Below are 18,236 nucleotides of genomic sequence, written 5' to 3'. Positions count from 1 at the left end.
GCTATAGGTGAAGAAGCATAATCAATTTGTAGCACAGTGACCGCAATTGAACTGATACACATACCTTGGCAATGGCTAGCTGGCAATGTCTTCTATGTCTAGACTCTAGATTCTAGAACACCAAATCTTTTGAGAAGGGATTTATCAGTTGCACATGCGGGACCCCATTGGGGACTTGGCAATGATACGGAGAATCCAATATAGTATAGGCAGCACCCCTGGAAATATTTCCGTATTGTAGCCTAATGTTGGTGGGATTTTGATTATTGGACCAGTTTAGGGACCGTTCTTCTTTTTATTGTGTCGGAATTATGGCAGTATTTGCAATCAAAAAACATTTATAATTAGAATGGTTCTGATTCCTATGTCGAGAAGTTTACAGTGAACGTATATAGTCAGAAGTATAAAAATCTATTGAGGGTAACAAAAGCTCTGAGATAAAATGACACAACAAAAATCCAACTTGACACATACACACAATTGACCACGATTTCGGAGACTCAAGCGTGCATTTGGCGCAATCCACATGCGCAGGTGGAACCAGCAAATGAAGTTTATAATATGTCAAATGGCCTCACATCAGCAGACAGCAGATGGTGCGAGGTGCTAAGTCGAATTTCCGCGGTCACGTAAGTTCGAACTCTATAGTGACTGCTGGAAAATATCGCTACCGAGTAATGGCGTTTGTTTTGTTACGAAGACCTTGGGACAAAAAAATCAATCACATTATCGTCGAATAAGCCTTGCCGACGTGCCTTAGATAACTGACCTATAGGGGGCTCAGTTATCCATGTACTTATACAATCGACTCCGCTAATTCGGACACCGGTTAATCCGGACAACCGCTATATTTGACCAGAATGCTCGGGAACTTGACAAAAGTGAAAATACCTTGTAAAAAACTCCGGTTACTTTGGACAAATCTCCGCTTAATTCGTGGTCGCAATTCTTATCGTTAGGTTTACCACACAATAAAGAGTAGGCTACTTCGTTCGCTTCAGCATAAGATGAGTGATTATGGCGAATCAAAGTCCATCTATTAACTATCGACAATGAACAGAATGTCAAACAGGATGGTGCAGAAAATTTATCTGTCTTTATGTAAAAGCTTTTTACTTTTAATTTCCTATTGTTTGTAGTGGAATACTATTATCAGGTCAAAATAGTCTTTCAGCCCTTTTAGAATTGCTGCACTACTTAAACCCGATATTCGTGTTTTGCACAGTAATAAAGCGAACAGTATAAAATTTTTCTTGTATCGTTTGGTATCGAAATCCAGCACTATGCATTGTGCAATGCAACTAACCCGAATGTATATCATGCGCGTTTTTGGCGATGAGTGTGAATTCTAATGTTTATCGTACCTGCAATTCAGCAAATATGCAGCATAACAGTATTCTCGGTGGGCTGTCTGCCTTAATGCATGAATAGTGAACACGCAACGGGAAATTGATTTTCTGGTTAATTAGGATGAAGCCGTTTACCTGCTTAATTCGGACAAAAGTGAGCGGAACCAAACTGTCCGAATTAATCGGAGTCGACTATGTGCAGATGTATATTGTTCATTTGCGCCACCTTGTGTACAGATCTCGTTAATAGCGAATACCTGTGCTTTTCAATCTGTGGATATATGTGCGCATGAAAAGAATTGCAGCACGGACGACCAACGTAATGCGGATGAAAATCCGGATGAGGGTGGATGAAAATCGTAAATAATTGCTCTGGCGCGGAATAATTCAAATGAACCTAATAGGCCATTCAGGTGCAGTGGCCCTCAAACTTTTGTTGCGATGTTATGTTGTATGTCTTATAGTTGTATACCGTTTAATTTCGTTTGTTCGTGAGAGATGACCCTGGAAACTTTGGTCAAGTTGCTGTGTTTCTGTTTAACGTTGGTCGCTGCGTCGGATGCTGATATCTGACAAAGCGGTGATATCTGTGATATCTGTGATATAGTTGCGACGCAATTGCAAAAACTCGTTCGACTTACGACACACCACTAATCGTATAGCTTTTAAAATAACTTCGTCTAGCACCAGCAGCAGTGAATTATTATTATTTCCGCAATATATTTATTACGTAATCAAAAGCCTAAGACGTAAAATTGGCTTATCTGCTTTCTTTCTCTGAACAAATATAATATTTTCGTAATAACGGTTCGATTAGGACAAACCGCTAACATAGTAAATATCATCCATTGCAGACTCTCATTGGCAAGTTACTGTAGCACAAATTTTCTTCCTTTACATGTTCTTTCTTAAAGTATTGGTCGCAATACCCAATAAGAGCGATGTTAATATTTATTTAATATTTGTTAACAGTAGGCTACTTGCTGGAAAACTATCTCCTCGTGAAGCTTGGTCTTTTGGGGAGACTTCATTAGTCGTTTTCTATAGGCGTCTAGGTCTTGGCAGTGGTGGGCCGCTGCACGTCAAGGAAATAGGGGGCCTGGTTGTCCATCAAACAAGTCGCTGCTGATGAAGAGATTCGGTGTCCTAAACATAGAAGATATGCGGAAACTAGAAATCGCCAAGTTTATGTATCAGTTCCACTGCGGTCATTGCCCCGAATATTTCAATTACTTTTTTTTTACCTCGGAATCAAAAGCGCACAGCAGGTAGCGCACTGGTAGCTCACAACACATCACGCGTGTCCACGTCGTCCAAATATCATATGATCGACCGAAAAGATCATCGCTCCATCAAATATGATGTGTGGAACAGTATCCCGCCAGCTATCCTACAGTCGACGATTATGTCCACATTCAAGTCGAAATACAAGCAATTACTACTGAATGAATACTATTAGTGCATCCTCAAGATTACCGGACCACGACCGACCTATCGATCTCGCCTTCCATGACATGCCACCCCATTTTTGTCGCTTGCTATCTTCTTTACTTTTCATTCAGTGTTCACTGTGCATGCCTCCTCTTTACATCGCCTATAGGCCAAGGTGGGTGTCTGATTCCATAGACTAGCCTACTCCAAGTCGCTTCGACACCTTCCTTTCTTTTCATTGTATCGCATTTTTGTGGCGTATTGAACTGAAACAATTGATAATAAACCAATGATGATGATGATATAATGCCCATTCATATCAGAGATATCCCCGATTCATATCAGCAAATTCCTCCTCCATGGAATGATATTACCATCGCCGAAGCTGTATCAGCTAGTGAGGAACAGTAATATTCGGCGCAGCAGAATAGCTTTACGTTGAACAACAACAACAAAATGTTTAAACTGAAATCCATTTCAGCATTTCAAAATGCTTTACTAAGCGTTTTTCCGATATTTCAAATCAGGTCGCGGGCCGCAAGATATGTATGACCTCGCGGGCCGCATGCTGGCGACCCCTGGCCTGTGGCATGGCGACTTATCAGGAAATATTATATTTCTTCATAACGCTGTGCCGGGGCCTACGATATAGGCTACTTACGGCCTAATATGGCACATTACACTTGCAGGATATAAGAGGCCAACACTCCCAAACAGACATCACGACTGACTCAATGATTGCTTGCGATCTCACTTTTCGATACCAGACGCCTCGCCATACAAGTCTAATAAAGTCTTATAACAGGCAAAATTAGTACTTTCAGATGAAACAACCCAATTAAGAGCCAAGTGACAGCGTCGCAATGTATTTATCCACGAACACACAAGAAGACAATGTAACGAGAATCCCCAACTTGGGCATGTAAAAGTAATTTACAGTATGGTAAAACGAATTCAAGCACGTGAAAATGAAATTCATTCATTTGGAACTACTCTGAAACACATACGTGGAGCTTAGCCATAGAAGTTCTGCAAGTGAAATGAATTACTGCAGTAAGCAAACTACGACTTGCTCAACTGCCGCTTTTTAAATTCCTTCACAGCATCTTTTCTCACAGAGGCATTTACCACCTTCTGCTTGTTATTATAATATATGTTAACAATGATTTTGCCCGCCAATTTTAAAGCTTCATCTCGATGATCACAACATGCAAAAGTTGAGCCCCCCCCCCCCAAACGATGCAAAACATATTGACCAGCTTCTCTCACTGCGACTTGAGGGTGAGAGCAGATGATTTTATCAGACCATCTAGGATTGAAAAACTGGATGCAACAAACTTGGCGGGTGGTTATGAGGGAGCAAGCAGTCTCCCAGGACCGAGCAAGTCGAAATAACGTGAACTTGCGCCGCAGGACTCATCAAAAAGGACTCACAACATATTTGACTAGACAATTTTTCGAGGACCTTCTTACCAATGTACCCAGCCACAACATACGACACCTCCTCGTTGTCAGGAGATAGAACTGATTCGGTAATTTCAATCGCCACATCTTCAATAGGCCCATTTACATGACGGTTTAAGTCAGCTTCGAAGCTGACTCGTCGATCCGACTCTCTCGTATACGATGAAGAGAGAAAGGCAAACTGCTTCAAGTCGACTCGAGCCTCAAGCTGTTGTGTAATGTGGTTTACGATCGGCTTGAGCATTCGGCCATCGGCGTCCGGCGATTTTCGTTCGACGGCGCTGGGTTTTGCCGCGCGGGCTCTTGGCATCGTAATTCGTGTTTTTCATCTGATGTTGAGAAATTGGGCAAACATGGCAAGGAAAAGTGGAGTTACTTTGTAAGTGCTCGCTTGTTTACGATGGAATATATATGTAGTACACCAGTACCGGTGTAGCAACCGTGCTCATTTACGGCAGTTTTATTAGCGATTCCCTATGTGTTCTTTGATATTGGGCTGCGACGCTTCGATCTGTAGTAGCCTAGTTGCTGTCATCAGCTACATAAAATGGCTAACAAGGTAAAACGTTGCATCTGTATTTCTACTTCTCAGACTACAGTTCGGAAGAGATGTGGATTGTACCGGTACTACAATTCGACTACGACATGCATAGTGAACTGATGGAAGAAGCGGCCTTGCAGTGTGCTATATCGATACGGGAATACATGAACGATTGCTGCATTTCCTACATACTCCACTGGATAAACTGATGTGAGCGCGCGTGTGATGGGATGGAGCTGGTGTCTCTCCCGGGAGGATGATATGGAGATTTGTGACACTCCTGGTGATGATGAAGCGCAGCGGTGTTAGGATTATTGCTTTGTTTTTAGTTCTGAGTTCTGGGTTATAGTGTTCTGCTGATATGATGCGGTCGTGCGGGTGTTCACGATTTTCAGCTTGCCGTTTTGATATTGTATTCATGGTAGCCTATGTGTTTGTGAGGGTGCTGAAATTGGCACTTCTCAAAGTTTAATTGGTGGGTAGCAATTTAGTAGTAGTGCTCTATATTGCTCTTTATTACAGTTTTTATAGACATTCTTGGTATTGTTAACTTCCTATTTGGTATATCATGCCGACAAGATGCTGCAATAAAATCTCTGCAGTAGTTGTTGTATCGTGACTCTTGAGTCACCGGCATACATGGGGTAGTCTGTTGCAGAGGAGCGGCCGAACAACTAGAGGCCACATGGGGGTTGCAAGTGGGTCACTTGAGTGTTAATGACCGTATTTTAATCGCATCGACAAGTGATGCCTGAAATATCAAAACAGTCGTTACTCCCGCCTATACTCCACGGCCCATTTTCGTTGACGCCGAAAAAGCTAGCTGATAACTTATACTTGTTGTTTTCCTCTACAATACTTGTCGTTTTCCTCTACAATCATGATATAAACAAGATTATTTTCCTCTACAAATATCGATGTTATGAGTATCTCCTCATCCTCGTTAATTTCGAGGATAAGAAACGTTTCAGAGTACGACCAAACACACATTGTCGTTGTACCTTTGCCCACCAAACTTACTACGAATATATATTTGTTAGGGGTAAAGCGACACCGGGTCGTCCACGATACAGCTTCCTGAAGGATCATGTAAATAGGGCCCTTTAACGAGTCAGCTTGGAGATGAGGCGTGACGTCACCGGAGACGACTTGAACGCCAAGTCGAGTCGAACATGTAACCAGGCCTAATGACTTGTTTGAAATTATCAAAATGAGTTGAATTTGAAACACCAATATCATGCTCCCGGTAGTTTACCTCAATTTTTAGGATGAAACGAAGCAGAATTATCTTTTGAGTATTGGTAACTTCTGTTAAACCCATCAGAAATCTCCCCCACTCATTTGCCTATACCGCGAGAACCTTCTTTCAAACGGATCTTGCATAACTAGTGACTGCGCTGCAGGGTTTCAATCGGAGCTTGGAAGGTTTGCTTTGACAGTTGACAGACATAGTACAGGGGGTTATATCCACTCCATTTTATAAGCCAATTAGCAAAGTCTTGTAAAGAATCAATTTTTGCACCTTGTGAGACCACTGCTTTGGCCTAGGGGTTTGCTGAAAATATGTGACAGAAATTGACGATTATCCACTGTCCAGTGTCCAGTGTCCGTCCACCAAGTATTAGTAAGACTCAAAAATGAAGACATATCTTCCCTGTGAGGCAAGCAACTTTTGCATGCTGCAACAGTTGACTCATGGAATGGAGCAAGAGCTAAGTTGACATTCTGTTTGATATTGCTTGGATGCAATGAGGCAAAAATTTCAATTTTCGCGCATTACGCAAATTCTAATCCAGCTTATCATCATATTCCCTGATTTTGTGAAGATCGCCCCATGTAACGAATCCACCAGGCGATGATATACTTAAAGAATCAATGATGAATGAGAATGAAGGAAAAATGAATTTCTTGGCTCGGAGTAAATTGTTTCATATTATGCTCTTTACAAGATGTACAGTATCGAAAAATAGATATGTTTTCTTGGCGCAGGATGGATGATGAAAAGAGAACTCATCATCTCCAGGGTATTTTTGTCTCATTATTCCAAATGCTTTTACATTGGAAGAATGATTATCCGACACAACTCCTCGAACAGCAAATCCATGGCGATTGAGAGTAGCAATGCAATCCAGAAATTCCTCTGCTAACCAAGTTCCTGTAATTTCGGTCTCTGGCAGTGCCTTCACCAGGACCAGTTTTTCCGCCAAACGTAGTCGTTTTCGCAAGCAAAGTGCAATTCACAGATTACAGAATTGATAGTTGGTTTCCAATCGCGCCTATTCACAAAAGATATCCATTTGTTTTGTAACTCCGCATCGTCAAATGGAAAGTGAAACGGACGAAACATTTTGTTCAGTAGTTAAATATCCAGATTTACAGCCATAAACACAACATTTGTTGACCATTATCGTTTAATTATACATTAAGCCAAGCCTGCATCGTCAAGCATACATATAATAGGCTATGTCAAAATTCACTGTCATAAATGCCGCATGATATACCACCATGAATTCTAGCCGATATTAGTTTGTTTAATACTGCAACTAGTGCAACATAAAGTATTATTTCCAGCTACATAATTACCTACCTAGATGCTACTAGATGCTACCGGATGGTCAAAACGGTTCCTGAACATACCTTCACTGCAATCGTAACGAGTTGTTACTACGGTAATAGCTGATCGTGACATCATTAAATAATAATTCTAACTTAGCGACTAGCTCGAAAACCTTGCCTCAAAATGTGAATAGCGCAATCGCAACTTCACAGAAGCCTCGGTCAATACAGCAGCATATAACCAGATGCAGCCGTCTATTAGCTAGATCTCGCCGAGTGAAATGAGTGCATTTTGCTTCAAGATGGGAGGCATTTAGTATTGTCGACCAGCAAAGTAAAAACAATCGCTGAGTCAATCGTGATGTCTGTTTGGGAGTGTCGGCCTCTTATATCCAGCAACTGTAATGTGCCGTATTAGGCCGTAAGTATCGTATAGGCCCCGGCTGTGCCTTACTATACGTGCACCGATGCTTGACAGACAGACAGACAGATTATAAAAGCATCGGCAGCTAATACATAGACGCATTCACAAGTTAGTATATTCCCAAGTTAGATCGGTGCCGTCACGATCTAGCGTTGGTATATGGATCGTGCGAGGCAACTCTGACATTCAAAATCGTAGTATAATTGCCGTTGTTTAAACTTGGTAGTTAAACTACAGCTCATATTAAACTCATCATTCCGAGTTCAAGAAACTTTCTTTCTCTCAGGTGGCTTCGTGCACCCCTACAGATGCTTCCACGCCCCCAAGGGGGGTTTAACGGGTTCGATTACGCGTCGGAGGTTCATCTGGGTTCCTCTTCCCCGCGTCGTTGTTTTTACGGCGAGAAAAAGCCCAGAAAAAGACCCGACGAAAGAAAGCACTCAAAAGGAATGGAAAGAACTTTAAAAGATCAACATCGAAAAGAACTGTTAGATCGGCACTCTTGGCCGAGGTGGATGTCAGTCTAAAAAGGATAGCAACTGCGTGTCGTTCGATATCCCTCTATCTGTTCATTACATCGCATTGTGTCTTCTCGCATTGTAGGCTACATTGTGTGTAACTTGTTCAGATGAAAATTATAACCCAACGATTAATATTATAAAAAGCCCAGAAAATGACCCGATGAAAGAACTCACACTTACAGGGCATGGAAAGCGCAAGATAGAGCCGCTGAATAGAGATTAACATCGAAAATGAACTGTGTCAACGAAGAACAACTACCATATGATCAGGACTGAATACAGGAAAACGCATTGCTCTATCAAGTATGCCGGAGCCCAATTGTGGAACAGCATCTCGCCGGCGATCCGACAGTCGTCGAGCATGTCCGCATCAAGTCGAAATACTAGCAATTTCTTCTAAATCAATACTAGCCAGTCTTCAGGATTACCGGACCACGACCTAACATCAGCACCGTAACTGCCGCACCCAAACCCCCCAATTGGGGGGCGAGCTCGATGGGGGGCCCAAAATTATTTCGTGAATTAGCATAAATCATAGAGTATTTTTTGAAAATTTATGCAATTTTATCAATTTTTTTTCGCGCCGGACGCGAATTCAAGTCGCCATTTATATTTTTATTGGGTATTGGGCCATTACCGCGCCACGACCCACCAAGATATACAATCTAGTTTTAGGCCAGCACGCGACTCCAAGAAGTGTGCCAGAACGATTGGCAGCGAGAAAAGCTTGGTCGAAAAGGTCTATGCCCTTATGCAGGCCAAAGACTTTGCTATATATAGCCTACAAAATACATATTAATTGTCCATAGGCGCCTAAATGACTGGCGCCGAATGTTCCTGTTTTTGCAATCTGAACCTCACAAGACAAATAATACCATCCCGCTGGGAAAATTTTTATGCCAGTGAAGAAATAACAATTTGAAATCGTGTGCGTCTCTTAGTTTAGAAGCCTATACGTTTGGGCGGTTCTATATTTTTTGATATAGCAGACTGGAAGTCACAAAATAACATCATGTAACGAAGTCATATCAACGGTTCCGCCCGCCCGAAGATGTTTAATCATTATTTACGGGCCCTCCCGTTTTCAAGACACTTCACTCAGCTCTACCGGTAAATCTAATTACGTGAGTACAGAGGATAATAAATTGACAGCATAATATATATATATATATATGCAATCGCCGATTTGATTGATCGATTTTATCATAAATTATCGGAAATTTTCGCGCATCGCGCTGGCTCACAATACAGTACAGGTAATTTCGTGACAAACGCGAACAACGTGATGGGGGGTCGTTTTATCACCCTATGGGAGCCCAAGACCCACGTTTTTGGGGGCCTGACGAGGTGCTGTTTCGTTCCTGCCAACCGGTATACGCCCGAAGATGTTTAATTATTATTGAGTGGTCCTACCTTTTCAAACACACCTCACTCAGCTCTACCGGCAAATCTGATTACGTGAGCAGAGTGAAGATAAAAATTGATAACAATGTATGCAATTCCCGATCATACTGACCGATGAAATAATGAATTCTAGAAATTTTGCGCGCTTCGCGTGCTTAGGCGACAAAAGCTGATTCACTAAAGAAACTCCCAATGAATATGATGAATAGTGGTAAACAGTGTATCGCCGGAGGGGGGTCTGGGGGGCGAAGCCCCTCAGACATTCGGTCTATAACCCTATGGGGGGACCAAGACCAAAGTTTTTTTGGGGGGCCTGACGAAGTGCTGTTACGGCCCTGCCTAACATCGACCTCGCCCTACGCCACATGCCACCTCATTTTGTCGCTTGCGTCTTATATTCTCTGCATTACTTTTCATTCAGTGTGCATGCCTCTTATTTACTTCGCCTAGGCTAAGGTGGGTGTCTGATCTTAAGGGCTACTCCAAGTTGTTTCGACACCTTCCTATCTTTTCATTGTATCGCAGTGTTATGATGTTTTGAAACGATGAAAATATTTATACACCTGATTGATTGATTGACACCTTGCAACTATAGGTCGGGGTGGATGACAGTTTAAGAGAGCGCAACTTGTCGTTAGGCATCCCCCTATCTGTTCATTGCGTCGCATTGTACATTGTGTGTGTCTGGATCATATGAAAATGTAATTTGATAATTCATACTGTTCTGATAGTCTGCGGAATATCATTATTAATCACAACACATTATTGAATTGTATATTGAAGTCCTGTACCTGCAAGAAGCTATAATCACAACAGTATAATAATAGTATTCCGCCATGGTATGAGGGCCAAAATATGATGGCGCTACAGCAGAGGCAAGAATATCTTTAGATCCATAACATTTCCCGCTTCCAACGCACAAATCAGTTAATCGATGATCCGGATATGTGTGTCAAAATCCGAGAAAAGCGCCCGCCAAAACGATACCGGCGTGGCGACGTGAAAGAAAAAAATGGATGAGAAGCGGGGAGATGAGAGAAGCGCTTTATTGAGTACAATATGTCTGCGCATTAGACGTGCGCAGTCACGGCCGAGCTGAAAGCCTATGAAAGCGCAGGGTTTTATCACGTGACGAACTCGTCTGGCGTGTTCTCATTTCTCTTCACGTTCAGTCTTTCGCTGCGGTCTTCAGTCGTAAGCAGTCGTATATAGTCTCTGTCGAATATTGAGTAAAGCAGAATGGCTGATACTGAGCTGAACCAAGAGGCTATCGCTACCGAAGAGCAGCCCGCTGTAGAGGAAGCCACCGCGACAGAGAAACTGGCCGAAGAAACGGCGCAAGAAGAGAAGATGAATGTCGATGCTGCTGGGGACGCCGGCGATAGCGCCACCGCAACTACAGATACTAACGGCGACAGTGCCGAAACCGGCAATGGAGAGAAGCCCGCGGACGCCGCGGCCGGCGATGCGGATGGCGATAAATCCGACGAGGAGGATGAAGACGACAGGTAAATGATACAACCAAAGATAAAACTCTATAGGAATTCATTTAAGATGAAACATTGTATGGGTCATTTGAACCAATCCATAACTGGCTTGTGTTGATGTTGTAGAATGTTGAACACCATGAACTTGTGAAAGTTATACTATATTTGAATGTACCCACATGCTTTACATTATTCAAAATGTGGTCAGGCTTTCTGTATAATGTCACACGATAGTGAATGACATTGCTTTGTGACTGGCGTAAGCTGAACCATATATGCTCTTCGATGAAACCTAGTCTTATCCTCGCACAACTTGCTTGGCAATGATGTTTGTAATTTGCGTCTGAAATGAGTTGGTGACAATATGCCTGTTGTCATTCAAGCCAATTTCATCAAATGTTGATGCTTTCAACTGAGCCGCATATCAATTTAAAGATGGTCATTCCTTCAATTGATTGTTTCGCATGCGCAACGATTCTTGTCTTATTACAGGAAACTATTTGTTGGTGGACTTTCATGGGAAACGCAGCAAAGTGAGTACTTTCATTGAACATACACTACAATGTCATAATTAGAAAAATAGCTGCTATAGTTAGCAGTTCCAATTTAAAATATCCTATACTGGATGGTTCACGTCTTTCTGCTTAATTTCAATCACTATAATTATACTTCGAAGTGAATCTTCTGATCTCATGAATATTCATTATTCAATCAGGGCGTGTCATTTTAACTGGAAAGGTATTAATCTGTAATCTGCAATGACAAAATATGTGAAATTTATTACTGCAAAATGTGCTAAAGATATGAATCATATTAGATGAGGTTTGGACATTGGTCAATGATTATACAAGTTATCCCTGTCCTATTCTGATGACGAGATCTCCGCATCGCAATGAGACAATGTCCAACCTTGGTTCTTCCCTCGTTCGACACATGTTCTTCACTATTAATGCCCCTTCGTGATATTTAATGATTGTTAAATTCTACAGATGGTTTGAAAGACTTCATGGTGCAGTTCGGCGAGGTCGAATCCTGCGTGATCAAGAAAGATAACGCGACCGGCCGATCGCGGTGTTTCGGTTTTGTCGTGTTCAAAGAAATTGCGGGTTTAGATAAGGTTAGAGAACATGCTTCTATTTCCAAATTATGTTGCAAGGTCTTCATCATCTGCATCAAAAACTGTTCTCTATATGATGATCATATATCAAAGTTCCCCATGAATGTGCCAAGTTCAAGTTCTCATTGTAAATAACTAACCTGCGGATAGACGGCAGATCCTGCCGTGTTTGCTTGCTGAGGATGATTACTGCTGAGCAGTGAAAAAGTGGAATAATTGCTAATCTTATAGCTGCATGGCTACCCGAGCATGCTGCGCTCTAATCAAATGATCTTCATCATATTATTCGTAAGCTACATACCATAAAACCTGATAAAGGCAATGGGACCGCCTTGAAAGGAAACATGAAATCATTGTTTCAATAACTGGTAGTGACGCAATGGTGATTGTGCTGTGTCAATTCGCTTGTTCAGAACAATGCAATTTTCAAATTGTAAGGGCTATTTCGAGGTGGTCCCTTTGCCCTGATAAGACTTGTTCGATGAGATCAAGTTGATCCGATTTCAGCGCATGTATCGCCAGCTCTAGGAAAAGCCATTATAATGGTTTTGCACTGGGCAGTGAATCGTTCCTTGCATGCATGCTAGATTCATGTGTTCATAATTAATCAGGTGGGTATTGTAGCGGTCCTAGCCTATTATTTCCAATTGATAATTTTCATATGACGAACGCTGATACGATGGCTTGAATTTTGTCTTATGTGAGCGTCAGATCTCTGTTAGCAATGTTTTATGGCATTCCAGGCGTTGGAAGGCAGACCACACAAAGTCGACGGACGCAAAATCGACTCAAAAAAAGCACAGCCGCAACCGAAGAAAGAAATCAAATTATTTGTAGGCGGTGTCAAACCCGAGACGGAGGAAGAAACGATAAAAGCCTACTTTTCCGAGTTTGGAGAGGTATGTTGTAGATTGAATATCGATTGGCTGTGTGAATCACTTTCTAAACTCTACCTTCTGTGAACCAGGTGGTCAAAATCGACAGACCCAAAGAAGGCGGCCGAGATGGCAAGAAATTTAAGGCGTTTTGTTTCGTGACTTTCAAGAAAGACAGCACGGTAGCGAAAGTCACCAAGAATCGGTATCACAAACTCGACGACAAAGAGGTGAGATTGCGGAATTCAGCTATTCTCGAATTCTAGATCACAATTGACGCTGTTCGTTTTCAGGTGGAGTGCAAAGAAGCTGACCCGCCCAAGAGTATGATGGGTGGCCCGGGAGGCCGCGGCAGGGGTGGCGGCGGCCGAGGAGGTTACCCGTTTATGGGTACGTACGACGAGTTAGTCTTCGCTTCGTTTTGTAGTTACGGGCCCAATGGTGTCGATTTTTACACTGAAACTACTACTCAGTATTGCTACACGAGCTGGTGAAGAAAATACTACACGAGCTGGTGAAGAAGTGGAAGTGTTGACTGTTTTTGATTGGGAGTAATGCAAATTACTGTCACTTGGAAATATTTGTGTCCATATTTCAATTCGTATATGTTATTGAATCGTATCTTGTACGTGTCCTTGTATGGTCTGAGAAGTAGATTTGGTTGATAGTTTGCATAGTTTTTGTCGTTGCTTGTAGGTAAATTTCTGAATTTTCATAGCCATTGCAAAATGACCATTATCGGCGTACGTGCAATCTTCCAAATTTAGTAGTTGGTGATATAGTTCTTATGACGATTTTGCGCATGAACCGCAGTCTACTTTGAAAACATCCTACGTGAAAAAGGTGATCGGAGTGGAAGTAGATAATGTACTTTGTGCTAGTAGCAACAGGTAAAACCTACTTGGGAAGAGGTAGAGGTACTTAATTATTGACTCCTGATTGCCACTACTTGGACCAGACATGGTCGACTGAAATCTACTATTGATAGTTTTAAACCATCGGAACCAATTTTTGAAATATCAGTGACCTCAAAACGCTGTGTTATATTGGTTCATTCAGATTGAAATTATTCCTAGGTGGACCTGGCAATTTCCGATTCCAAGGCGGTTATCCACCGGCGCCTTATGGTTATGATATGGGCTTCGGCTTTGGTGGTGGCTATGGAAATATGCCGTACGGTGGTTATGGCGGTGGTGGTGGAGGTGGCTTCGGATACGGTAAGCTTGCGTGTTACACTAAGTACAATTTGTAAGCACTGTAGACGAGCTCTGTAATGATGGACGTTAGAGTGACGCGAGCAGTTGGCCGATGATTTAAAAGTTATCCCTGTCGGAATGTAATGACGATAACCCGCATCGCAATGAGGCAATTGTACCATTTTTGTTGTTGATGCAAATTGCGTCCTACTTGGCATGTTGGTCACGGTAGTTGCTTTCTTCTGCAGGGCAGCAACAGTCTGGATTCGGAAAAGCAGGACGAGGTGGGCGTGGAAACAGTTACAAACCTTACTGAACATAAGTAGAACAACTCGATTGAGTAGGTAGGTGGTGAGCTGCGCTACCGTAGCATTTGAACCACTTATTCCCTATTCTCAATATATCTTTGCTTCTTGATTGCCCCATGATGTCGAGATTTTAACTTTTGAGATTTTTTGATTCAATAGTTTTGAGAGTGCGTTGTGCTCAATGTCTGCCGAGTGTCTAATTTGTCGATGATTTAAAAGTTATCCCTGTCGTATAACGCATGACGAGAATACCGCATCGCAATGAGACAAATTTAGATACTTTATCTCGGTGAGAACACTAGGTCAGGCCCCTGTCACTGATGAGGTTCTACTGTTACGTTACATGTGCGTTGTCAACTTGTAACTGTGGAACCTCTATTTTATATCAAGCGCACTCAAGCAAAAAGTGGTGAGCGCGAAGAGGACCTCCGCCCCCCAATGAGTAGTTGACTGGCTGGCATTACGATATTGTAATTTAAAATGTGGACTCGACAGTTTTCGATGGTTGTGTGTTCTTGAGTATTAAATACTATGTAAGGGAAGTTAACATTCTAATACTGCGTGCAGCGTAATGTGTTTTCGTTGCTGGTTTTGTAATAGTCGGTTACATTTCGCGGGCTGCACGTAAATCTGGGTTAATGGTTTGATATCGGTGTCTTCCCCTGTGATCTTGGTAATGGCCAGTCCCGCCCGGCATGGAGCTGGACCACGCTGGGAGGATACGTCAGACTCTGTGCGTGTCGAAGAAGATCTCGGCGCTACTTGACCAGGCAAGACTCCGATATGTACCGAACCATTTGAGACTTGGCGCGTATTGTCGTACCGGTTGAAAGTAACTGTGCACTCGAATCTCAGATCCATTGGTCTTGACCATCAAAGAATTTATCACTTCTATTACATTGCCTGAAGTTTGGTTTATTTTCGCCACGCTCACACTCTGTTGTCTTTCAGGCGGTCGTTTTCCAAGATACGGTTATGAATGACCAGAACATGCTGCTACGGGACTTTCTATCAACTGAAGATTTTCTGATTATCCGCGGCTTTTGCATCTGGGCGTGGTGCATATTCTTTCTACAGTTCTGTATATTTTTCCTGGCCGAATCTCGCTTTTTGCGACCTTTCTGCTGGGAGGTTTGTGTACCCTCTTTTTTTTATTAAGATGCTTAGATACCTTTTATTCGTGTGTTCTCTGGTCGGAGTCCAGGGTTTGGACAGGAAAGGTGATTCCGGTTCGAAACAAGTTGATTTGAAGCTGAAGTCAACGTCTTGATTTCCTGTGTAGCTGGTAGTGGATAAGGATTGATGACAGCATATATATAAAGCACGTTCGGGCAATTACTTGTGGTGACAGGTTGCTCAAACTTGAAACAAAACGCGAGGGAGTTACTTTAGTTTATGATCATGTAGTTCGATATCGAAATTTGAGTAATTGTAGTTGGCTGTAATCCTGTTCTTGGTGTAGCTTTTCTCCCGAGAAAGCGCTTTCACAACTAGGTTGTCTAACGCGATTGAATAAGGTAATTAAAAGCGCGTCTAGAACAGTGGTTCTCAACCTTCTTGACTTGGCGCGCATATTATCGTTCAAGCATCATCTGTATTGTGCAAATAATAAAACTAAGCTTGCGATGAACAGCAAATAAGATGACACGTCTTGTAAATACTAAATCAGCAAGCGTTCATGATTCTAACCACTCAACCAAGTCCTATGACTGGAGACTACAGAACGGCAAAGACAGACATTTTATTGTAACTTCACGGAATATGGAAAAGTAGCCAGATTATTTGTATTTCGCCTATCAGTCCTGATCCGTGGAAAATAGGGAACCGTTTGTTGTGAGGAAAATGACGATATCATGAATGTGAGCCATTCTAAATCCCTCGAGCAGAGTTGAAAAAAGTGGATTCAAAACGAAACAGTGAACACAATGACTCCGACTCGGAGGCCATCTTTGGTTTATTAGCAATACACCACAAAACTGCGGTACAATGAAAAGACAGGAAGATGTCGAAGCGACTTGGAGTAGTCTATGGAATCAGACACCCACCTTGGCCTAGGCGATGTAAAGAGGAGGCATTCACACTGAATGAAAAGTAAAGAATATAATATAGAAAAAGAAAGCGACAAGAAATAGGGCGGCATGTCATGAGGTGAATTGAAAATGACTCGAGTCAAGACTATAAAAGTGAAATTGACTGGTTACAGCCCTGCCATATATGTATAAATTAGAAAAACTAGACATGCGCTGTGGAGTCTTGAAAATCCTGCCGTAGATTTCATACGAGTTGAAAACCCGCACCTTGGATTTGATATGAACTAGTGCGGAAAAAGTCCATTTTCACCAAGATAGATGGCGGAGAATGTAATAATAACGCGTAGCCTAACGCTTCCGACAACACCTTTGGATATGATCGCAACATATTTGGCCCCAAAATCGAGAACATATATATATGTTGCTATCGGGGCTGTGGAGTCGGCGTTTGACTAATTTTCGCTTGATGGAGTCGGAGTCATGGAAAAAATACTTACTGGAGTTGGAGTTTGTGAAAATGACCATGACTTCGACTCCGACTCCAACTTTTTTATCACGAAAATTGCTTTTAAAGGTATCTTTAAATTACTAATAATAACTATAACAGGATTTTTCTGTACCATCAATCACTGTTATTAGTAACGATATACAGCTCAGGAGCGGCCAAACCGTGCCCCGCAGGCCAAATGTGGCCCGCGAGAATGTTTTGTGTGGCCTGCGAGGTAATTCTCGAAATTAGATATAACATCAGGTAAAATTGCAAGGCCAACCAAAATTTGATTAGCCTGACCGCGAAATTTAATGATGACTAAAACATCAGTTTCGAAGCATTGGCGTAACCTGGGACCAGCCAAACTTATCGAAGATCTTCGTATATGCCAGGTAGAATATTCCGTAGAAGATTGATTTGATTAGAAATTTTTCACTTAGCACTTGGCATGATTTATTGTCACATTTCTTGCATTTTACTGGAGCCGCTCCTGGGAATTAGTAATACGCGTAGTTTACGGAATTGAGTCCAACTATAGGCTACTCGCAATGAGGAGATAACGTGTCGTCCAACATGCGACTTCGCTTGTGCGCTCGAAGCGAGATCGTCGGCGATAAAACATTTGCACAAAATAACAGAGTCATGTTGACCGAAACGGTCGATATTGCTATGTCTAAACGCCAAACAATCCTGTCCTTGCCAAATGAGCCCATTGCTATACAGAGGCGACCCCCATTATATGCAAGTAATATATTTATTAATCGAATTCATCCATTACCTTTGAAAAAACGTGGAAAGAAGAAGCAATATGCATCTTCGCGATGCAGTCACAAGTTGATGGAATTTTATTGCAGTATACCATGATCTTGTGACAGAGTATAGCCTAATATCGTCTGGTTGTAAAATTGATGTAAATAATAGGGATGGTGTGAACGTGAGGTTCACGTTCGCGTTCTGTGTGTGAACCTCTCATAATTAGAGGTTCACGTTCACAAACGAACCTTGGAAGGTTCTGCACTGTGAACCTTTTTTATGCACTACAA

General features: G+C 42.1%; 2 protein-coding genes across 6 annotated transcripts in view; both read left to right on the top strand.

Annotated features, from left to right (window-relative positions):
• Positions 1-18,236, top strand: part of LOC145435942 (uncharacterized) — a 293,102-nt gene that overhangs the window by 55,865 nt on the left and 219,001 nt on the right. The window lies entirely within an intron of this gene.
• On the top strand, positions 10,846-15,848 carry LOC145435935 (heterogeneous nuclear ribonucleoprotein A/B-like). Of its 4 annotated transcripts, XR_013914109.1 has the most exons (10): positions 10,846-11,198; positions 11,670-11,710; positions 12,167-12,294; positions 13,038-13,193; positions 13,262-13,399; positions 13,463-13,559; positions 14,246-14,386; positions 14,614-14,649; positions 15,064-15,443; positions 15,625-15,848. XR_013914109.1 is itself a non-coding variant. In XM_080313211.1 (9 exons), exons 1-9 carry the CDS (start codon positions 10,930-10,932, stop codon positions 15,654-15,656), a joined length of 1,038 nt encoding a protein of 345 aa, XP_080169337.1. In that variant the 5' UTR covers positions 10,846-10,929; the 3' UTR covers positions 15,657-15,848. The 4 variants fall into 4 exon arrangements, 3 of the variants coding, with proteins under 3 accessions (XP_080169337.1, XP_080169335.1, XP_080169336.1); XM_080313211.1 differs by lacking the exon at positions 15,064-15,443; XM_080313209.1 differs by lacking the exon at positions 15,064-15,443 and having other exon boundaries at positions 10,847-11,198; positions 14,614-14,709.

This window comes from Botryllus schlosseri, chromosome 3, assembly GCF_051294905.1.
Source record: "Botryllus schlosseri isolate E-star chromosome 3, Bs_hap1, whole genome shotgun sequence".
In the NCBI taxonomy this organism is placed as follows: domain Eukaryota; kingdom Metazoa; phylum Chordata; class Ascidiacea; order Stolidobranchia; family Styelidae; genus Botryllus; species Botryllus schlosseri.
Note: the sequence above shows the minus strand (reverse complement) of the source record. Positions and strands in the feature narration are given on the sequence as shown.